The sequence below is a fragment of the Orcinus orca genome, chromosome 16, assembly GCF_937001465.1.
Source record: "Orcinus orca chromosome 16, mOrcOrc1.1, whole genome shotgun sequence".
Classification (NCBI taxonomy): Eukaryota; Metazoa; Chordata; class Mammalia; order Artiodactyla; family Delphinidae; genus Orcinus; species Orcinus orca.
In genome coordinates, this window is record NC_064574.1 from 28,455,471 (window position 1) to 28,478,880 (window position 23,410).

General features: G+C 52.4%; 1 protein-coding gene across 1 annotated transcript in view; it reads right to left on the minus strand.

Moving 5' to 3' along the window:
* Window positions 1-23,410, minus strand: part of ANGPT4 (angiopoietin 4) — a 48,834-nt gene that overhangs the window by 14,527 nt on the left and 10,897 nt on the right. Inside the window, exons 2-7 of the mRNA XM_004272667.3 lie at window positions 13,350-13,505; window positions 11,774-11,895; window positions 8,798-9,030; window positions 5,033-5,148; window positions 2,054-2,155; window positions 445-611 (exon numbers count right to left, since the gene is read on the minus strand). Coding sequence (XP_004272715.1) covers window positions 445-611; window positions 2,054-2,155; window positions 5,033-5,148; window positions 8,798-9,030; window positions 11,774-11,895; window positions 13,350-13,505 — 896 coding nt within the window. The remainder of the gene's footprint in view (window positions 1-444; window positions 612-2,053; window positions 2,156-5,032; window positions 5,149-8,797; window positions 9,031-11,773; window positions 11,896-13,349; window positions 13,506-23,410) is intronic.

The following is a 23,410-nucleotide window of genomic DNA, read 5'->3' on the forward strand; positions in this document are numbered from 1 at the left end:
CCCATCCTGTGGTTAAGAAGCAGAGGTACAGAGAAGCCCACTTGACTTGCCTGAGTTCACACACTGAGCTGGAGCAGAGCCAGAATGAGCCCAGTTCCCCTGATTCCCAGCCTGAAATTTCCACCTCACCCCACAGCATAGGACAGGCTGGGAAAGTCACCTCCCCACTTCTGGGCCTCTGTAAAATGATTGCCTCGGGGTGACTGACCTTGGAAGGCCCCTTCCTGTTCCTGGCATGGCAGTGTCAGCGACATTCTCTCCACCCCACCCAGTGGCCAGGATGTGCTGAGTGCTAACCAGCCGCCTCCAGATCCCATGACGTGCGCCCAAACGGGGGACAGATGGCAGGAACTGGAGACGCCCAGGGACTGACCGCTGGTGCATACTCTGTAGCCACTAGCCCAGGGCTCCCAGCCCACCCATGAGCCTGGGCCCCAAGCCCACCTGTACAGCTGCCCCTCGCTGCCCAGCTGGAAATGCTCATACTGGGCGTAGGCCTCGTTGCCTTCCCAATCTTGCAGCTCCACGCGCAGAGAGTACGCTGCCCTGCTGGTGAGCTGGTGTACCACCTCGTTACCTAACCAGTGCTCCCCGGCTGGGTTGCCAAAGCCCTGGGGAAGAGGAGAATGGGGGTAGGCTGCATGCCGAGGAGGAAGGCTACACCTCTGGTTAAGGAGCTGGGCTGGGTCGGGCTCTGGGGACACTTACCCAAAACCATTTTGCTAGGAGCTCCCCAACTCCTAGAGCAAAAAGACTAAGACTTTTGTGAATATAAAAGCCTGTTAAAAATAAATGAAATCACATGAATCATAATTGAAATCTATGAAGTTCAAGAACAGGCAAAAAAACAGAAGTCTGTGGTAGTAGGAGTCAGAATAGCTACTACCTTTAGGGGAGTCTTGACTTGGAGGGGACACAAGGAGGGTTTCTGGGGTGCTGGAAGTGTTGTGTATCTAGCTTTGAATGGTGGTCACATGGGTGAATACATATGTGAAAATTCACTGAGTCTTACACTTCAGATTTGTGCACTTAGCTACATGAATATTACATCTCAATTAAAAAATTAAATCAGCTGCATAAGTGGTAGAGCAAACATTGTTCAGTGACATGGCAGCCACTGCAAAATTTCAGTGACATAGGAATGTAAAGCTAAGAGCATTGGGAGTCACCAGTGTCCCAGAGTGACACGTGACCAATGCCCTTGGGCCGAACAATAATTCAGCACCGAGGACAGGGCACACCTAAGCCCCACTCCCCATTTTAGTCATGCTGTACCCCTTATTAGCCTAATGGTTAATATCCAGCAGTCTTTTGCGTATTTCTGCTTCTGAGCACCCTCTTTCTCTTTGCCATTTGAGTGATTCTTTAAAACCCAATTGCTTCAAGAACAGTCATAGATTAATTTGGTGCTTTTTAAAAAGTATTTATCAAATGAACAGCAAGCAGACACACAAAAAATAGTATTGTATTTCTGTGTAGCTTTTTCTATTTCTTTTACTCTTAAAAACTTTAAGAGCTTTTGAGTCAGCTTGCCAAAAATCCTTTATCCAAAATTTAATTAAAAAATTGAAAGACGATCAGGCACTATTCCTCGTCTTGTAAAATGCATGGGGTCTTTAAGCCAGCAATTCTGAATTAAAAAAATCTCTCCTGCAGATGTAGTCATGTATGTGTGCTAAGGCAAAGACATTCATTTAAGCAATGCAGCCAGGGGTGAGCAGCGGAGATCACTTTTTTCTCTTCCCTTTTTTGTATTCTTTAAAAATTTTTAGCAAGGTATATGTATTATCTTTTCCAAAAATTAAAACAAAATAAAACTTAATCTTTCATTCTTAGGATATATGTCAGGACTTGCAAAAAGAGGGTTCAATTTCGGGTGATGGAGTCCCCGATAGCATACTTGCACTGGCCAAATCTCTTTGAAGGCAGTTGGTTTAGGTGGGCTGAGTTATTTTCTGAGAAGGGCTGGGGGCAAACCAGACCCCTGCCCACAACCCACTTCCTGCCCCAGGTTTCAGGGCTGACAAGCTCCTCCCCAGGGCAGAAATGTTACCTGTTTGTAATCCTTCCAGTTCCGTTGGAAATTCATGCTGCCATTCTCACGGCGCTGGATGAGGGTCCACCCACCTCCACTGGCCTCCATGTCACAGAACACCTGGAGGAAATTGGGGAGGTGGGAAGTTGGAAGTCCCAGGAGGCAGCCAGAAGCCTGGTCTGGGCCAGCCCAAGGGTGATTTGGCTGACAGAACCTCACAGAGCAACAGGTGAGCTTGGTGGTCCAGGGCCTCCCAAGGATCCAGGTCCGAATCCCCCACCCGTTGTCTTCATTTGTCTGAAACGGTGGGCAAGTGATGTCCTCCCGGAGCCTTCTTTTCCTCAATTGTAAAATGGGGATGTTAATACCTTAACATTTTTGTGCCTCAGTTTCTCATCTGCACACTGGGATTGTTGTGAAAATTAAATGAGATGAGTCATCCACCAAAAGAACAGAGCCTGGCACATAACATACTAGGAACTCAGTAAATGGAGGCCTTTCACTCGCTATTATTGCAGGGTTGCTGTAAGAATTAAATGCCAAGAGATGTAAAGTGCTTGGCACATGGTGTAGACTCAGGAAATGTTATTACAGGGGTTCCCTGGTGGCCTAATGGTTAGGATTCTGTGCTTTCATTGTGGAAGCCCAGGTTCGATCCCTGGTTGGGAAACCATCCTGCATGCCGGGCGGCATGGCCAAAATACAAAAAAAAAAAAAAAAAAGGAAATGTTATTACATTCAGCAGATAAATGTTTTCTGAGCATTTACTAGGTGCCAGGTTCCATTCAAGGCATGGGGAATGCCAATATGGATAAGACAGAATGATTCTTTCTTTCAAACAGCTTACCATCCACCACAATCACATCTTTCAGTTTAACTTTTGTTCACATATTATTTTTTCCAGCCAGCTCAGTACATTTCAATGTTTGATGAGGAAACACTTGGTGCCTGCCCCTGTACTAGGTGAATCAGAGACAAATCAGAGATAAATTAACCCCCAGTGCTGGCTTGGTCTGGAGGAGGCTAGCAGACTGATAGGGCTAGGTCTGATAGGTCTAGCAGACTATTGAATAGGAACATTTGGGCAGCTACAAAGAGAGTTCCCAAGAAGGAGTCATGGGGCAATCCTGGAAAGCTTCCCAGGGGAGGTGGCATTGGAACAAGGCTTTGGATGATGATATGCCTGCCAGACAGAGATCAGTGGGAATAGTGTTTCCAGTGGAGGGAGCAGGAGTAAAGGCTCTGAGATGGTGAAGGTCTGCTCAGGGAGAAAAGACAGTGGCATCTGTTGTGAGGATAGCAGAAGTTGCAGGAAGGGAAACTGAGGCCCAGAGAAGGGAAGGGACTTGCTCAAGGCAAATGAGTCAAAAGTAAAGCTGAGGTTTGAGCCCAGATCTCTTGCCTCCCAGGCCAGCTCTTCCCTCTCTATCAGTGTTCCCAAATTTTAGTTATTCACGCCTTCCCAAATTCTACCATAGCTGAACTAATTTCATATAAAATATTTACTTTAAAACTGGTATCTTTCGGGCTTTTCTGGTGGCGCAGTGGTTGAGAGTCTGCCTGCTGATGCAGGGGACATGGGTTCGTGCCCCGGTCCGGGAAGATCCCACATGCCGTGGAGCGGCAGGGCCCGTGAGCCATGGTCACTGAGCCTGCGCGTCCGGAGCCTGTGCTCCGCAATGGGAGAGGCCACAACAGTGAGAGGCCCGCGTACCGCAAAAACAAAAACAAAAACAAAAACAAAAAAAAAGCAACAAAAAAAACCTGGTATCTTTCATAGAGAATGGATTGAGGATATGGGGAGTGGGAAGGGTAAGCTGGGACGAAGTGAGAGAGTGGCATGGACATATATACACTACCAAATATAAAATAGATAGCTAGTGGGAAGCAGCTGCATAGCACAGGGAGATCAGCTCGGTGCTTTGTGACCACCTAGAGGGGTGAGATAGGGAGGGTGGGAGGGAGACGCAAGAGGGAGGAGATATGGGGATGTATGTATATGTATAGCTGATTCACTGTGTTATACAGCAGAAACTAACACACCATTGTAAAGCAATTATACTCCAATAAAGATGTTAAAAAAAATGGTGTCTTTTTTTACTTAAATAAATACTCAGACTAAATGCATCTTAAAAGGAAATCTTATTAGTACCATAGAGGGAAAATTAGTAACACTTGCTTTTATTCAGATAATTGTAAAAATATATATAATGAAAACAAAATAGTGTTAGAAAATTCTAGCTAGAGATTGAGGGTCTGATCTCTCTTTGTTAAAAGGGGGATTTAGCAGGTGTGTGAGAACTGTTGAAGATAATCTGAGCCATCCTCCTTGATATATTCAGCTGGGTTGAAAGAAAACTGAAAAGGGAATATGAAGTGGGAAGACTGGCTAGTTGTTCTCCAAACTCTTCCACTTCTGGGCCTGGCCCCCAAACCCTCCCTCCTGACATCCACATTTTCCCTTGACTGCCCTCCCCCCACACATCTGATAACTGGGCCTCAAAGTTCTGGGTAAGCTTGGGAGCCACTCACTGAAGATGGTGGAGCTTCCATCGGCCCCAGTCTCTAATATCCCACATAAAGCAAGCTCCCACACCTACCTTCAGCTGGACTGTAGGTAGGTTAGAAATAAACTTCTTTGTGTTTAGCCCCTGGAACTGAAATGCTTGCCGGTTTGTTTGCTGTATCAGCCAGCATTATCTGAACCAACACAGAACCATTTATTGCTATTCCAACTTAAAAGCAACCCAGGAAAACACGCTGGAGAAGGATGCATTGCCAGCTTTGGGAACTTCTGCTTTAACCGCATGATCTGACCCCTGAATGCGTGAGGGCTCCAGAGGGTAGGGTCACCCCCACCTTCTCTGGAATCTCAGATGTTGGACAAGGCCTGGAGGTGACGTTGGTGGGGGCAGGGCGGGGTGGGGTGGAGGGCTGTCTGTGAGTCTTCTGGCTCAGCACCCTCTGACAGCCTCAGCCCTCTGGGAGCCCCCTAACCTTTCTGGGCTCTGTCACATTGGCCACATGGATGGTGTAGATGCCACTGGCATTGGCTCCGGAGCGCTGGATCTCTGCACAGTCCTGGAACACCTGCTCGGCTGCCCTCATGGAGGCTGCAATGGGACAAGGTAAAAACAATTGGAAGTGACCTAAGGAGAGAGGGAAGGGGTCAGGTGGGCACTCCCGTCTGCTCTGTGCCAGGTTCTGGGCTGGGAGGCGTTGGGGATAGGGAGAGCTAGTGGACCCTGGAAGGTTTCGTAGAGGAGCTGACAGTGAGCTGGGACCTGGATGAGGAGCAGAGGCCACCCAGGTGGAGAAGGGGCGAGTGTCTCAGGCAGAGGGAACAGCATACGCACGGGCTCCAAGGTGGGAAGAGTCCGGTGTGTGCAGGGATCGGGGTGAGGTGAGGGGAATTTGGCTGAGGCCACAAAGAGGAGATGACTCCCACCCAAATCCAGAGCTAAGGCCAGAGGGAGCTCTGGCTGTTTGATGGACCAGAGAGCAACATTAAGGAAGGAGAGATGAGGCTGAGATTTCAGCCTTGAATGCCAGGCTGAGGAGCCCAGACTGTGCAGAAGAAGAGCCCTCTGGCCAGAGGATAGAACAGAGATTGAAGGGGATGAGACTCAAAGCAGGAAGGGCAGAGATGAGGCTGCTAGAGTCTTCCAGGACAGGTAATTGGGGCTTGAACTCCACTGAGGTACTTCCGCATTTCACAGACTAGGAAACTGAGGCCCAAAAGTGAGGTAACTGGCTCAAGGCCACACAGCTGGGTCGGGTGGGAGGGGTTGGGCAGGGCTTTCCCTCTCTCCAGGTCTTATGGGGGATTTGTCCTTGGAGCTCTCTCGGGTAGGAGACCGAGGGTCCCCTCCACAGCCCACTCTACCAGCTGGATATCCCTGCAGCTCTTAGGTGGGTCCCCCTCATTATGCCCTCCCTGGGAGCTGACCTCTGGCCTTAAGGGAGAATATTAATTTAATGGCCAAATCCCACCAGGGCCCTGGAGGCCTTCAGGCTTAACCTGAAAAAAGTGACTGTTGGTAAATAAACTACAGAGGTTTCAAACACCCTCTCTGGCTCCTTTTTTGGGATCCAATTAGAGGTTTGGGCTATGATTCCACCAGAAACCAATCTGTGGGTAGGTGGGTATCCAAGGATAGGGCTAAAGTTCCAGATGGATAGGTATCCTGACCAGTGAGGAACCAGGAAGCTACCAAGGGGTGGGACTTCCTGTTTTGGCCTCATTCTTGAACCTGGATCCTGGGTCCTGGAGCTGAGGCCCTGTTGAAATGAGGCTGTTATTCCCAGATCACAAATGAAGGGACAAAGGCCCCAAATCCATCCCAGTCTGTGCACAAACATTCCCTGGGCAGAGTCTCCACGGCCCCGTCTGCCAGCCCCCTGGTCCCTGGGGAACTGGAGTCTAGCCAAGCCTGGTAGGTTGCTGGCCTAGAGGCGAGCTGGGACAGGCCCAACTTTCCCAGCTAGGCAAGGGCAGAGCTAGGAGCTGGCCTCAGATTTCCAGCCACTCTTCTCAGGGTCTATCCACTATTGTTTTCCTTAGTCAACAACAATAGCCTTAACGACAATCATAGCAATAAAAGTGAAATACCCACCATGCATTGTAGTGTTTCTTAGCCAGGTACTGTCAGGGGCAGTCTGGGGCCAGGAAAAGTATTTTCAGGGAGCATAAGAGCAAGGATGGACCAGTATTGACATGCAACATAGTCGGGCCTCAGCCTGGACCCCACTTAATCTTTGCACCAGCTTCACCCCCTTTGGCCCTAGGCACCACGCTCAGCCCCTTCATGTGTATGAACTCATCTGACGCTCTGTGCCAGAACTCTGAGAGATAGGAGCTATTATTCCCATTTTATAGGTGAGGAAAGTCAAGGCTCTGAGATGTTAAATGACCTGTGCAAAGTGCCAGTGCTAGTAAGTGAAGGAGCCAGAGCTCGAACTCTGGTCCATTTGACTGGAGAGCCAGTACCTTTCCTACTACCCACCTCCCCTTGGGTCTCCACCACTGAGCCCATACAAGGTTGGACAAACAGACCTCGTTAACGAATGCTGCTTCTGATGCCATGCATGGGTTAGGTCTTTTCTACCTGTGTCCCCGTCCTTTTAACCTTCTGAATGCCCTGAGTTCTCCACCCCTTGCCGGCCTCCACCTGCCTAGGACAAAGCTGTGCAGAGAGGGGGTGCAGGCTTCCTGCTGGCCTTCATGGATGCCTGGTTCCTGTGCCCGTCTCCATCCAATCTTCTGCTCTACACCTGGTGACTAATCTTCCTCCAGTTTCTCCATCTAGACAGTAGGGAGAAACAACCCGTAGTGCCTCTCCCTGGTGACAGTGGGGCAGGACAGGCGTTTGGTCAAAGGGGGCCTGAGGCAAAGTCCCCTATACAACCTCTCACCCAGACTGGTGAGCAGACATTGGGCCACAGCTGGAGACTGAGTTAGCGGTGAGCCTGTGGGGAGAAGTGTTGGGCCCAGGCCCCGTGCCTTTGCTACAGGATTAATTTAGGCAGCCTCATTGCTACGGCTCTATGCACAAGCCAGTGATGGGTTCGGGTCACTCCTAATCTCATGGTTTGGAAGGTGTTCACCTCTCTTGCCTGTGGCCACCTCAGGCCTCACACCCCTATCTGGTGGGACCTGCCCAACTTAGATGGAGCCATGGTGCCATCCTCTGTCTCTAAATTGCTGCCACCCATAGTGTCTGGAATCCATCACTATTGCTTTTTGGTTTTTTTTGGCTGCATTGGGTCTTCGTCGCTGCGCGCGGGCTTTCTCTAGTTGTGGCGAGCGGGGGCTACTCTTCCTTGTGGGGCGTGGGCTTCTCATTGCGGTGGCTTCTCTTACTGTGGAGCACGGGCTCTAGGCACGTGGGCTTCAGTGGTTGCAGCACGGGCTTAGTTGCCGCACGGCATGTGGGATCTTCCTGGAGGACCAGGGATCGAACCCATGTCCCCTGCATTGGCAGGCGGATTCTTAACCACTGGAAACTTCAGGAACACTGCTAGCAGGGCATCGCACATAGTAGGCACTTAACAAATATGTATTTCCTCCTCCTTCCCTCAGAGACCCACAGACGGGGGTCGGGCATCTTTTGCAAGAGACAGTTGTGGAGCTCTGCTGTTCACAGCTGTATCCGCAGCACCAGCACCGGGTCTGGCGCAGGAAGTGCTGTTGACTGAGTGATTGACTGAAGTCGGTCCCATTAGAAGTGAGGGCTGGGGAGCGGGGCCGGCCATTGTCCTCCTTTCTCAGAAGCCTGGGCCACAGGTGCCTCCCCACTTCTGTTTGGCCCTCTAGGGCTTAGGGGCAGGGGGCATTAGGGTGAGAGAAGTCCTTGGGAGGCATTGAGTCCAACCTCTCCATTCTGCAGATAGGGAAACTGAGGCCTGGGGAGGGTGGCAAGCCCAAGCAAGTGAGGAGGGAGGGTGGATCCTGGACCCCGGACTCCTCAGTCTGGGCTGGTGGTATCCTTCTTATTATCATCACCTCCGTTAAACGCATGGGGAAACGAATGCCGGTCAAGGTCACACGTGGAGTCGGGACAAGAGTCTGGATTGGTTCCTCTTAGGACTGTTGTCGTCACCATTATTACTGCTGTTTGGTGTTATTCCTGTTTCATAGGTGGGGCGGGGGGTGGTCTTTCCCGAGGTAGCTTCCAGGACCGGCGTGAACCGGGAGGGTAAGCGGGGTCTCCCACCCCTCTCCTCCCCTCCTCCCGCACCTGGCGGGCCCCCTTTGCTCACCCGGGCCCTGGGCCACGACGCGCACCAGGCGCTGCACCGACTCCAGCAGCTGGCTCTGCTGGCGCTGCAGGAGGCTGGAGTTGCTGCTGGCGGCGCGCAGGCTGCGCTCAAGGCCGGCGAGGGCGCCGCTCTGGCGGCCCAGCAGGCGCCGCAGCCGCTCCTTCTCGCCGCGGAGGCTGGCCAGCTCCGCCTGCCGCTGCGTCTCCAGGGCCTGCACCCGCGTCTCCAGCGCGCTGCGGGGCGGGGGCGCACAGGCGTGAACCCGCCGTCCCCACCTTGCAGTCACACTCGCGGGCTTTCCCCTGGGCCCGGGGGTGAGACTCAGACCCGCACTGAGGCTCAGAGCGGTAGCGTCCCGCCCAGGGTTACACAGCCCGGAGGTCCGTGCCCACAGATAGCACAGAGTGAGGAAGGGAGGAAAGAGAGACCTGGCATTGGAGTAAAATGGATTGGAGTCCAGTAGAGGAAAGAGGTGTGGTGGGAGGGACACAGCAGCAACCTGGTAGCCATTATCAAATCCCAAATATGCGTGCCCTTTGACCTAGCAGTCCACTTACCAGAGGTAACCTCCAGGGAGCATGGGCATGAATGCCCTTTGGAGAATGGGTTGTAATAGGGAAAAACAAAACAGCCAAAATGCCAACGGCCAGGACTGGCTGAGTCTGTTCTGTTCTGGTGTCCCTGGAAATGTTCTGGAGTGGTGAAGGGGAAGGAGGCTGAGAGCATTTGCGCAGAATTGGAAAGATGCCGGGGACTTGGAGTGGGCGCCCTGGCGCATCAGTACCTCTAGTCTAACCCCACATGTGGGAAATTAAAAGAGAAAGAAAAAGGTATTAATATAAATGTAGAGGGATACTGGGGAGCTTATAGGAAAAGGCGTGGATGGACACGTGGAAGGACATAGTGGCGCCTGTGTTTCTAGCGAATGTGAAAGAAAATCCACTAAGTGCTGTTACTTCTGCAGAGCAGGTTTGAGCAGATGGGGGTGGAGAGGCAGGGGTGGGTGGAGGGGACTGACCTTCCCTTTCATTCTGCACAGGTCTCTATTGTCTGATAAGTAAGACTGTCTAATGAGCATGAGGCATTTTTGTAATGAGTTTAAAAAAAGAGTCTTAAAAAAGAAAGAAGCTTTTGACTCTTTTGGCATTTTATCCTACAGATTTGCTCACGTGTGTGCAATAAGATATGGGAATGTTATTCATGGCGTCACTGGTTGGAATCGTAAAAGACTGGAACAACCTCAATACCCATTCATTGGGGACTGGGAAATAAATGCGGGGACAGCCATACAGTGAAACATTATGCAGCTGGAGGAAAGAACGGGCAAGTGTGTCATGCAGTTACGGAACCATCTCTAGGATAACTGAAAAAACGAGACAAAAAACCAACGTGCCGAGGAGTAGTCTGCTTCACTTGGGCTTAAAAAGGGACTGTGCATACATATTTGCCTCTGCTGTGGGTGGGTGGGTGGCTGAGGGATAGGGGTAGGAGGGAGATGTTTTCCTATACGTGAGTCTATGCCAACCCATTCTCCAGACTAAGAAAATGAGTCCAGCCAGGGCAGGAGGAATTTTCCCTGGACCCCAAATTATGCCGCAGGAAAAGAGAGAATTTGGGCACACTGGATTCTAGAATTTTAGCTGTCTCCATGGGCCAAGAGCTTATGGATCATATCCTCCATCTTCACTGGTCTCTAGGCACTTGGTAATTCAATTCAGAGTGATTGATAGTGTCCCAGTCCTTCCCCCCTCAGGGTGGAGAGTAAGAATAAGAAATTACACAAACTATCATTAACGGTCCTCAGGTCACAGGGAGCTGGAAGACCTTTATGCCTTTTCTTTTCTTTTTTTTTTTTTTTTTGCAGTACGAGGGCCTCTCACTGTTGTGGTCTCTCCCGTTGTGGAGCACGGGCTCCGGACGCGCAAGCTCAGCGGCCATGGCTCACGGGCCCAGCCGCTCTGCGGCATGTGGGATCTTCCCGGACCGGGGAACGAACCCGTGTCCCCTGCATCGGCAGGCGGACCCTCAACCACTGCGCCACCAGGGAAGCCCCTTATGCCTTATCTTGACCCAGCATGTGAGCAACAGTAACATCTCGCCCTGTACACAGGCTTGTGGCTGCTTCAGTGCCTCCTCCAGCGGCCAGACCTTGGCAGTGTTTTCTCTACTCAGCTCGAAACCAAGACGAAATCAGCTTCAGAGGTCCATGTCTCTCTGCCTTATCTGTACCCCAGGACTCTTTCTTTCTTTGTAATTTAAAGGGTGTTCCCCTTGTGTGTCTTTGCTTATAAATGCAGAGACTGTCTGCTAATGCAGAAAAGAAACTGGTCACTGTGGTTGCTTCTGGGAAGGAGAGTTGGTAGATGAGATCAGATTTATTTGTTTGCAAATAAGTAAATCAAATTAAAATGTACAGGGTGAATTGTATGGTATGTAAATGGTAGTTCAATAAAGCTGTTGAAAATTTATGAAATAAATAAAGGAAGAAAGAAAAGAAGGGAAGAAAGAGAGAGGGAGAGAGAGAGGGAAAGATAGAAAGAACAGAGAAAGAATCAGCGTGTCCTGAGCCCCAGGAAAATGCCTGTCCCCTGTCCCACCCAGGACGGGATAGCCAGGCCCCATGCCTGCCTGGCCGCCAGCCCCAGGGTCCACATTCACTCTCGGCTTCAGTCTGATCCCCAGCCCTGGTTTCAGTCTTTCCCCCAGCCCTGGTCACGACCCAGCTTTAGCTCCAGCCCTAGTCCCCCAAGTGTCCCTTCACTCCAGTCTTAATCCGGGCCCCTAGCTCTGGCCCCACCCCCCAGCCCAGGCACTAGCCCAAGTCCAACTTCCGACCTCGGCCCCGGCCCGAGCCCAACCCTGGCTGGCTCTGGTGCTCACCCTTGGTCTCAAGCCCACTTGGGTCCCAGCTGGCCCTGGCCCTCAGCCCTGCTCCCAGCCCTTGTCCCTGTCCAGTGCCAGGGTGCCAGTGCCCACCTGTTGTGGCCCTGCAGCCGGTGGAGCTCGTGGCCCTGCAGCAGCAGCTGCCTCTCCAGCTTGTTGGTGGACAGTGACGTCTCCAGAAGCTGGATCTCCATTCTCGATGTCTGGTTCAGGACCTGCCCCGGCGAGTGGGGGATGGGGGGAGGTGGGGGCCCATGTAAGGCCTGCAGGAGCGCTGCCAGCAGCCAAACACCTGACCTTGGGCCCTGCCATTCCAGAAACTTGCTGACCTATTTCCACCTTCGCAGTATTCTCTCACTCGCTCACAGACCCTAACTGAGCTTATGATCTGGTTCTTAAATTTACTCTTTCCCGTCACTGCATGGCAGTTCCATTCCTCCTGCTGCTCGGACCCCAGCAGGGGTCAGCTTTGACCCACCCCCCCATATCTAATCCATCAGCAGGTCCCATCAGCTCCGCCTTCCAAATGGGTACCTGACCACTTCCCTGCGCTTCCCCGCCCCCACTCAGGCCCCGGCCTCCATCTCCCGCCGTGCCCGGGCCAGCCTACTCACAGGGCTCTCCGCTCCTGCCCTTGCTTCCTGCAGCCCTTGGCTGCTTGGTGGTCTGAGGTAGACTTAAAAAGCAGCCCCTATGCTCTCCCTGCGGCTCCCACCTCACACGGCAGTGGCCTGCGAAGCCCTGTGATGCCATCTGCCCCCATCACCTGTCTGAGCCCACTAGTCTCCCTGGGTCACTCCAGCCATACCGGCCTCCCTGATGCTCCTGGAGCTTGCCAGCACCGTTCCACCCCTGGGCCTTTGCAGATACCATTCTCCCGGTCGGGAAGGTTCTCCCAGTAAGCCTGGCTCCAATCCTACCCTCCCAGTGGTGCCTTCCTGGCCGTACTGTCTAAACTTGCAACTCATCCCTCCCGCCACTCCCGGCACACACTCCCCACTGATCTCGTCCATGCTACTTTCTCCCTAGTGCTACCACCGTCTCACACACGTATGTTATTTATCCTGTTTGTTTTCTTGGTGCTCATTAGAAAGGAAGCTTCATGGGGGTAAGGCTCCACGCCTGTTTTGTTTACTGCTGTAAACTAGAACCAGGCCCATCCAACAGTGCCTGGTACATAGTAGGGTTTAACAAACATGTGCCCATTTGTCAGTGTCTTTTCAGCCATTCACTTACCCTCTCATTTATACTCCTGTCCTCTCCTTCCCTCTCCGCTGCTCCCTGTGGCCTCCTCTTTCAGAGTCACTGGCCCCCTGAGTTCTAATGAATTGTTTATTATCCGCCTTCCCCTGGAGCACTGTGAGTCCTCTGGGGGGTGTGTGCTGCGGCATCCCCTCATCCCAGTGCCCAGCACGGACCCGGACACTGGAGTCACAGAGGCAGAAGAGACACACCCAGTGTCTGCCCTCCCCCCTCTCCCTACCCTGGGCTCATGGCCTGGTGGGAGAACGTTTTGTAACGGGGTCATCAGGGAGGAGCCCAGGAGGCTACAGGGTCAGAGGAGGCCCTGACCTCACCCAGGGACAGGGGTCAGGGCAAGATGACTGGGGCTGTGAGCCAGCCTGGCCTGCCACAGGCCCCCCAGTGCTGCCCCCTCACCCTCCGGTACCTGAGCCTCCACGTCGGTCAGCTTGCGGGTCTGGGCGGTGGTCTGGTTCAGGAGGCTGGTGCCCAGCTCCAGCATGGTGGCTGTCTGGTTCTGGACCATGTGCTGCTGGGCCTGCGCCAGCTCCAGCCTCAGGTTCATCTGGATGTACCTTTCTAGCTGTGGGGAGACAGACGGTGGGCTGGGGTCATAGGTAGGGCCTGGGGGAAGGCTCCTGTCCCTTCCATATATTCCCATGGAAGGACATAGAGCAACCAGGGGCATCCTCCACTCAGCAGCCAGAGGGATCCTGTTAAACCTAAGTCAAATCACATTTCTCCTCTGCTCAAAACCCTCCCAGGGTTCCTGTCTCACTCAGAGGGAAAGCCAAAATCCTCTCTGACTGCAGGTTCTTTCATGACCTGGCCTCCTGCTACCACTCTGATTTCCTCTCCTTGCCTTCTCTCCCTCACTCAGCTCCAGACACACTGGCCTCTGTAACACCCTTCCAACAGAGCAAGCACACAACCACCTCAGGGCCTTTGCACATGCTGTTCCCTCTGTGTGGATCCTCCCCACTCACACACCATCTACAAGGCTCACTCCCTCATGTCATTTCAGGTCTCTTCCTACCACTTATCACTCCCTGACTTCGTATTACATATTTATCTGTTTATTGCCTTTTAAAATTTACCCTTGGAATGTCAGTGCCATGAAGCAACGGGCTTTGACTTGCTTTATCTCCATATCTAGCACAATGCTTAGCTTACAGTGGGTGCTCAAAAAAAATGTGTTCAATGAGTCGATGAAAAGGGGAAGCAGCAAGGGTCAGAGCATAGCGCCCAGTGTCATGCCCGTTACCCAGCTTCCTAGGGCTGAGTCAGTAGCAGGAAGTGGGGATGCATCTTTCCCCGTACAAGAGTTTGCAGGTCCATCAACCAAGCCGGACTTTCTATTTTCTGGCCCCCTCCATCTGTGAAATGGAGCTGAACTGGCCAGTCTCCAAGGGTTCTCCCAGCTCAGATGTTTTGGGATCTGACAAGCTAATGTTCATTTCTTTGACAGGGCAGCTCTCTTTCCCAAGAGCAGGAGAAAACTGGTGTGGTGTGAGACCAGGATCAAATTGCAAAGGTGAACAGCATGTTCTCAGGGCTCAGTGCCTGAAGGCAGAGAGCCGGTGGGTGCCCCTCCTCCACTCCCTCTCCATTTGGCACACTGGCTGGCCTCTTGCCACAGTCTCTATCCCTCAGCCCTGGCTCCTTCCCTTCTCCTGTCAGTCTTCCAGGAGGTCCAAAAGGGCAGCTCCCAGGGTCCCTGGGAAGACTGGTGCTTCCAAGAGAGAGGCAGTGACCTTGGCTGGGGGTCAGGTTCCAGCTGCTTCTTCCTTAGTCTCTTCCATCTCAAGTGTCTGCTCCCACACCTTCCTCCCTTGAGTGCTTTAGAAGGGGCATGGTCCATTGTAGTGCAATGTTAAATCCTGAAGGGGGCGCAAGTGGTGTTGATTAGAGCAGTGGTTCTAAACTTGTAGTCCTTGTGGCAGCGTCGCCAGTGAGCTTGTGAGAAATGCAAGTTTCTAGGCCCCACTCCAGACCGACTGAATCAGAAACTCTGCGGAGAGGCCCAGCCAGCTGATGCTCGCTTAAGTGTGAGAACCCGTGGTGCAGAGGTCACCGAGGGGACTTGAGGACCAGGGAGACAAGTACATCCGAGCTTCTCAAGCCTTTGTCCCTTTGGCCCCTTCTTTCCTCCCCTGCACCATCAGCGCCCCACCTCCCCAGCACACACATGTGCTCCAAGGGCTCCCAGCTAAAAATTAAAGAAAAAAAAATCCTTGACTCCACAGCCCCCTCTATCTGTGTCTCCAGTTTCTCTGCTCCCCAAACAACAACACTTCTTGAACAAGTTGTCTCCATTTTCACCTCCATTCCCACGCTCACCTTTTCATTTTTTTATTTTTAATAAATAAATAACTAAATTAATTTTGGGGCTGTGGCATGCGGGATCTTTGTTCCCCAACCAGGGATCACCCTTGCCCCCTGCAGCGGAAGCATGGAGTCTTAACCACTGGACCACCAGGAAGTCCCCACCTTTAAAAAAAATTAATAATATTATTATGGTGTACTTCACGCACACACACAAAAGCGTAAAGAATAGTATATTAAAATCTGTGTATTTACCACACTCAAGAAAAAAATACAATCCGTATTGTTGAATCCTGCGCACCCGCCGACCTATCCCCAGCCCCAGGGAGCCCCTTCACTCTTTAACGCACCTTGTTATAACCCTCCTTGACAAGGGAGGGTCAGGGGACACTTCTGTGCCCTCAGCTTACTCTCCACCTCAGCAGCAGTCAACCCATGTGGCCGCTCCCTTTTTCTGGAAGTATTTCCCAGATGTTCGCTCCTTGAGTTTTCCTTCTCCCCTCCTCCGTCCTTTGCCCTCCCCTCCCATCACCCCCTCTCTGAGTCCTCCTTTTTCAGGCTTCTTAGGGAGCTCTCATGAGCCCCATCCTGGGCCCTCGTCAAGGGTGTTTACGTTCTCTCCCTACGTCAAGGGTGCTTAATGGGGAATTTAGGGGGTCCATGAACTTGGATGAGAGAAAAATTACATTTCTGTTCACTAACCTGTAATTAAAATTTGGTATTTCCTTCAATTATGAGCATAGGCCCCAAATCATAGCACTGTTAGTTGATTGTACAACTTCATTACCAATAGAAATCACAAATATTTTCACATCACAGCACCGATGTTACATTATCTTAAAATACGATATTGATCATCACTTCAGAAGGACAGACATTCTCAAACCCACCACTGGATAATGTGACAACTGTGGCACAGATTTAATTTTTAATGTTTTGATTATAATCGCATTATCACTGGGTGTTCTTAGGCTTTTATTTTATGCATTTAAAAGTAATATTCTGGGGCTTCCCTGGTGGCGCAGTGGTTGAGAGTCCGCCTGCCGATGCAGGGGACGCGGGTTCGTGCCCCGGTCCGGGAAGATCCCACATGCCGCAGAGCGGCTGGGCCCGTGAGCCATGGCCGCTGAGCCTGCGCGTCCGGAGGCTGTGCTCCACGGCGAGAGAGGCCCCAGCGGTGAGAGACCCGCGTAATGCAAAAAACAAAACAAAACAAAAAAGTAGTAGTCTGAAAAAGGGTCCATAAGCTCCCCCCAGGACCAGATGGCAAAGTGCCCAAGGCCCCAGAGGCATCAGGGTCCTGCCACTCCAGTGGGTCCTAGGATTTTCACATCCCCCTACGTGCTGACTGCGCGGTCTCCATCCCACCCGGATTTCTCCCCTGAATGTCCCACCAGCTTGCCATCACCACCCGGGCTTCCAAAAGCATCTCAGGCAGAAGCATCCAACATATAACCCTTGATTCCCCAGCTCCCACAGCACCCCGTCCCTGCCTGTCCACCCCATTCTCCTCCCTCTTTCCCATCACAGTAAATGGCCTCACTCAGTACTTAAGCCCCAAACCCAGACTCCATCCTTGACTCTTTCTGTCACCCACCGCACTCAATCCACTAGCAAGTTCTGGTCACTATGATCCTAATGTGAGTTGCCAATCTGTTCGCTTCCCTGCACCTTGGGCGAGGCTGCCAGCATACCCACAGGTCAGCCTCCCCGCCATGCCTCTATCAATACTCTGGGGATTCTAACATGTGGCCCAGCGTGCATTCATGTGCACAAGGGTAAGCAGAGCTATACTGAGGCTGCTCTCAGACTATCCCATGTGTCACAAGCCTGGTTTAAAATATAGACTCCCAGGCCCTGAGCTTCTGCTCCACACAAACAGCAAGTTTATTCCTGCCATGAGACCTTCTCAAGCCTCTCCCCCGAGAGTCTCATTTGCAGATGGTCAAAGTGAGACCCAGAAGAATTGCTGAAGGTCACCAGCTGGTGGGCTGTGTTCCAAGACTCCTCAGGTCTGCAGAGCAGGGTAGCTTGGGATCCTCTCGAGCGATGGGAGCTCCTTAAGCACTCTTATTAGTCCCCCACTTGTCCTGTGGCTGCCAATGGCTGGGTGGGGCGAAGGCCACCCACAGCTGGGGCCCATCACCCAATTTGCCACGCATGCTCATGGGCCCTAGGATGGGTATCTGGGCACCGTTCAGCCAGCCCGCAGCTCTGGTGACTGATGTCAGCTTGTGTGGTGGGCGCTGGGCCCAGCCTGGGCTCAGGCACCAGCTGGAAGGGTGGAGGAAGGACCCCCATGGAGAAACAGGCCCTGGTGGGATCTGCCACGCCGCCGCCCCCCCCACCCCCCCACGCAGGACTGGACCTCCCCATTCTCTGCCACCCTCATGCTGGTAAACTCTCAGGGCTGAGATGGGGGGAATGGGGCTCTGAACTCCCGCCACCCCTCTGGCCTGCAGAGAGGCTGATCTTTGGCCCTTGAGCTACTCCCTCTCCCCTTGGCCCTGGGTTTGACTTCTGGCTCTGCTACGCTCTAGCTGTGGGCCTCTAGCGGGTGAGGGCTACCTTTCTCTGAGCCTCACTTTACCAACCTCTGACACGGGGACAGTAAACCCTGCTCCTCGTTGGGGAGGGGGCATTTGAAAAGGGCCTTGAAGGAGAGGAAAGGAGTTTTGACAGGCAGGGGCTGGGGGAGGAAGGAGGCTACCTCGGACACACTAGGGACGAGCATGTAGGCACGAGCAGCCTCAGAGGCCAAGGGGATCTGCTCAAGCCAGCTTTGCTCCTGCATTATCTAAATGAAAAAACTTCAACTGGTAAATGCGTAAACAGCTGTGCTCCATTCATCCAATGAACTCTGCTCAGCAATAAAAAGGAATGAACTACTGACGCATGCGACAGCACGGAGGCATCTCCAATTATGCTGCACGAGAAAAGCCAGACTCAAAAGGCGACATACTGTAGGATTGTATTTATATGACTTTCTGGAAAAGTCAGAATTAGTTGTTGTCAGGGGCTAGGGCCCGGGGGTAGGGATTCACAGCAAAGGGACACAGGGGAAATTGTTGGGGTGCTGGCAATATTCTATATCATGTGCTGGTGGTTACATGGCTATATACATTTGTCAAAGTTCATAGAACTGTACATTAAAAGAGTGAATTTCACTGTATCCACATATGAGACTATATCTCAATATAAAGCAAACCTAGCCACACAAGATTCTATAAAATGTCCCACATAAAAATGTGTTATAATAATAAATGTGTTTCCTCAAGCTAATCCCTCACCCTCTGAGTTTCATTCATGTATTCACTCAGAAATTATTTCTTGAGCTTCCCATCTTGGGATGGGGATTAGGGTGAAGCAGGACAGGCTGAACCTTGGCCCCAGGGGAGGAAGGGCAGAGATTAGAGCCTAAGGAAGGAGAAAGGGCTTCAGCAGGGGTCCCTCAGGCACTGGGCCCCAGGCAGGGAGGGATACAGGAGCAGAGACCTGGCGAGCCTGGAGGACATGCAGGGCCCAGTCAGCCCAGCCCCATTTCACATACAGGGAAACTGAGGCCCCAATCAGGAAAGTAACTTGCAGGAAGTTACACACAGGAGCTACTGCCCTGTCTAGCCAGACATATGGACATCTGGAAGGTCAGAGCTTTGACGGTTTTGTGTATGTGTTTCAATTTAAACGCAAATTTTTGTAATTTTAATTTAAAATTTTCTAATGGGTAGTATAAGCCCTGCCCTGTTTCCCCTACTCACAGGCCACTGAAGGGGCTTCCAGGTTTCCTCTCAGAGAAACTCTAAGCATGTACCAGCAGTAAGTATGCTTATATCCCCCTGTTTTTAGTCTATAAAAATGTCAGCTCACCATGTTGCACCCTGTGTCTTTTTTCTTAATATAATTTGGAGATTGTTCTAGATTCATCCAGGGAGACTCGCCTTGCTGTTTTAACAGCCTCCCACTGTTTGCTTACAGCTGGGCTGTAGGTTATTTCCAGGCTTTTGCCATCACACCAGGGCTGCTGGGAACATCCTGTCCACTTGTCATTAACTCTCTTGCAAGGCTGCTTGGGGATAAATCCCTTAAACCAGAACTGCCGAGTTTAAGGGTGTGTACACTAGTGATGTGGACAAACTGCCCTGGGCAGAGGCTGTGTCTGTGGTTCCCACACTGCGTCTGGAGGAGGGGCCCTGAGCCAGGGTGTTACCTACTCCAATCCTCCAACACACATCCACACGCCGCCCCTATCTCAGGAGCTCCCAGAGCTTCTCCTGTCAGCTCCCTTCTGACTTTCAAGTCTGCCCATAAGTGTCACCTCCTCTGAGAAGCGTTCCCTGGCCACCCCATCAAAGGTAACTGCACCCCAGCCCTACTCCACCTGCCATGACTGTGGTTTCTTCACAGCATGTCACGCATCTGAAATCACTGCAGTCATCTCCTATTTGTCTCTTCCCCCCACAGGAATATCAGCCCCAGGAGCGCAGGGTTGCCCTGTTCATGGCCACGCCCTCTGTGCCTCTAACAGTGCCAGGCACATAAGAGGTGCTCAGAAACTATTTGCTAAAAAGAACAAATAGGTCCATTCTATGTAAGGAGCACCGGATTTCCACTGAATCATCGTTTGGCTGCTAGAAATAAGTTTGGACGTCCTAACCCAGCCCCAGCTGCCCCTGGAGCCCCGTGAGAGGTATGGCCAGAGGGCCAGAGTGTGGGGAGACCACTGGTTCAAGGACAGGAAGAAAAGGGGAAGAAATGCCACACAGAGACTGGAGGGCGGGGGGGCAGGAGCTGAGGGAGGCCCACGGCAAGGGAGGGAGCCAGCTTGTGGTATCTGCAGGGGAAATGTTCCAGAAACCTGACACAGTCTCGGGGCCCATTCGTCTGTTCAACACACTCATTCAGAAGTGCCAGGACTCTTGCGGGGCACTGGGGAGAGAGCGGTAACCAGGGCAGGCTGGTTCCTGCTTGAGGAGGGGTGCCAGGTGTGGCCCCAAGGGCTTTACTTAGCCCGTTTAGTCCTTGGTCTCATCGCTCCCATTTCACAGATGAGGAAAAGAAGCACAGAGAAGATGAGCCCGTCCCCCAAGTCTCACAGCTTGGGAGTGGCAGAGGCTGGCTTGGGACCCAGGCCTTCGGGCTCCTGAGACCACAGCCTTCACCACTCCAGTGGGCTGCTTGTAGCAGCCAGACTTCAAGGCAGCCCCAATCACCCTCCCAGTACTCATGCCCCAGTGTAGTCAGACTGGCCAGTGTGACCAACAGGACCCTGGAGAGATGTTGGTGGTGAGCCCGTGGTGACATCGTCACATTGTGGCTTCTGCTTTGCCCCCTCTTGAATCTCTTGCTCGGGGGGAAGCTGGCCCCCATGTCCTGAGGACCCTCAAGCGGCCCTGAGGAGGGACCCATCTGGAGAGGAACAGAGGGCTCCCACCAGCAGCTAGTACCACCCTCCCGGCCCTGTGCTGGGGCCACCTTAGGGGCTGATCCTCCAGCCTTAGTCAAGCCCTCAGATGACCACAGCCCCGGCTGACATCCGAGTGTAACTACATGGAAAAAAACCCGAGTCGGAACTACCTTGGTAAGGGGTTCCCGATTCCTGACTCTCAGAAACTGTGAGAGATAATAAATGTGGTTACTCTAACTTGCTGAACATCTTAGGGTGATGCATTATGCCACAATAGATGACCGGAACTACTGCACTGCTTTCGCAGAGGTCACAGATGTTAGACCCTCTTTCTCACCGGCCCTGCCCCCTTTGCCTGGCCCATCACATCCTGCCCTGCCATCCCCAGGCTTCAGTTTCCTCATTTTCCCAATGGAAGTAACTTTGTGGCTGTGAGCCTGACGGCCAAGGTTGGCCTCTGCCTGGCTCCAGCCCCTCCCGTCCCCTCGGGGCCCACACAGGCCCTGACCCCTTGGCTCAAGGCAGAGGGGGTTGTCTTGTTTTTCCTGAGTCGCCAGGCCCAGACTTCCTAGGCTCTTTTCCTCCCTGCAGGAGATTCTGTTGCTTTTCTTCTGGGTCAGGGCTCAGAGTAAGCAGAGTGAGTGGGCAGGGAGCCAGGAGTGGAGAGTGTCAGGGACCAGCGGGCTGTTGAGGAGGAATGCGCTTTTCAACTCTCAGCTCAAGCTGCGATTCCCGGCACAGGCCCGGCTCCGCCAACCTTCCAGCTGGAGCGCTGAGTCCAGTGTGGGCCTGGTGCATGGCGCTGAGAGTCAGGCGCTGGTCCAGTCACAGCTTTGGTGTTTGCTTTCTGAGCCAGTGAGGGAGCTTCTCTGAGCCTCAGTGGCCTCATCAGAAAATGGGGCTCATTGATTCCTCCTTGCAGAGGGGCTGGCGTGGGTGCCTCTGCCACCTGGATGTGGGTGCCTCTCATAAGCTGGGAAGGAGCTGCCAGGGCTCTGGCCTCAGGTTCAGCTCTCCCTTTGTGGTTGTCTGTATCTAAACCTTGATCTTGGAAGGATTGTCTACAATGAGGCCCAGTGGATGAGGCTTCCTTATTCTCCCAAGTGTAGGAATTGGGAGTTTGATCAAGAGGAAGTGAAGAGGCACATTTCTTGCAGTCACTCACCTCACTGCCACCTGTGCAGCAGCCCTTACACAGAGTGGGGTGGTGTGTCCATTTTGCTTGGCAAGTGTCTACTTAGTGCTTGTTATGTGCTGGACACTGTTCTAACCTCTATGTATATTAAATCCCACCCTCTGTGGTAGGAGATACTATCAACCCATTTTACAGATGAGGCACATAGAAGTTAAGCAACTTGTCCAAGGACAGACAGCTCATCAAGGGCAAATCCAGGCTGTCTGGGAGTAACTCTCCCAGGCTGCACTTCAAAGCTGGCTTGACTGAAGTGATCATGTGACAGTAACCCCAGCTCCCCTCCCAGCCCCAGCTCCACCTGGGGGAATGGAGTCAAGTGTGTTCTAGATGGAAGGAGGCCTTGCTGGGGTCTCTCCCCATGCAGCAACAGGGTTTCCTGCCTGCGCAACTCTGGTGTATAACTCTGATCCCCAGCAGCCTGGAGGAAAGGAGAGATTGCTCCTTTCCTTGACAAATGAGTAAACTGAGGCCCAGAGAGGCCAAGCATTACCCACAGCTGGTAAGTGAGGATTTGAATCCAATGGCTAAGCTCTTTCCCTCACCCATCCCCCCATCCCCCATCTCTGGTGGGCAAGGCTGCTATTGAAGACAGGGTGACAGGGATAGGACCAGGGTCAGGCAAAGAGGGGAGGAGCAGGTCCAGATGTCCATTGCCACTGCCCATCACTGGGGGCAGGACAGAAAGTGGCCACATCAGTTCCCAGCACCCGAAAGCCTCGAGAGCAGGGTCAGGCCCAGGGAGGTTGGGTCTGGGCCCTGATGAACACGCTGGTCTCATCTTGGCCACACTCTGCTGACTCTCTGGGTTACAGCCACACCAAACATTTTTCACTCCTTCAAAATCCTTTTGCTCCATTCCACCGCAGGGCCTTTGCACTTGCCATTCCCTGTGCTTGGAATGTTTTTCCCTTCTCTTCCTTGCCTAGGAACTGCTCATCCACTCTTTAGATCTCAGCTCTGTCCTTCCTCCTGGAGCCGTCCCTCCATCAAAGTTGGGCCCCCTATTATCCACTCCTAGAACAGGTGAGCCCCTCCCTCACAGCATGTATCATGGTTTATCATTACACATGAGAAATTACTAGGTTAGTGTCTCTTCCTCTGCTCCCAGAGGGGAAAGACCAAGTCTTCCTTGCTTACTGCTGAATCCTCATCACGTGCACAGTGCCTAGCGTGTAAGCTTGCAGTAAGCATCAGTGGAGGGGATGATGAAGTGCATGGAGGAATGAACACTCTACCTGGCAAACTGAGTTCAGAACGGTGCATGTGTGCACGTGTGCAGGCCTGTCTTTCTGCACATAATCCCAGAGCTTCATAACTGTAAGGACGCATGGATTTTTCATAAGGTTTCTGACATGCTGTGTGTCCTGTCACCACAAGATTGTCCCTGTCAATGACCCTGGGGTGAATGTAGTCGAGTCATTCCTCCACCCAGGGTCAGTGTACTCATCTGTAAACTGGGTGGCATGGAGAGGCAGTCAGTGTAGTGATTAAGAGTGTGAGGTCTGGAGCCAGCTTGCCTGGGTTCAAGCCTACCTCCCTCACTTCCTAGATGTGTGAACTCTCT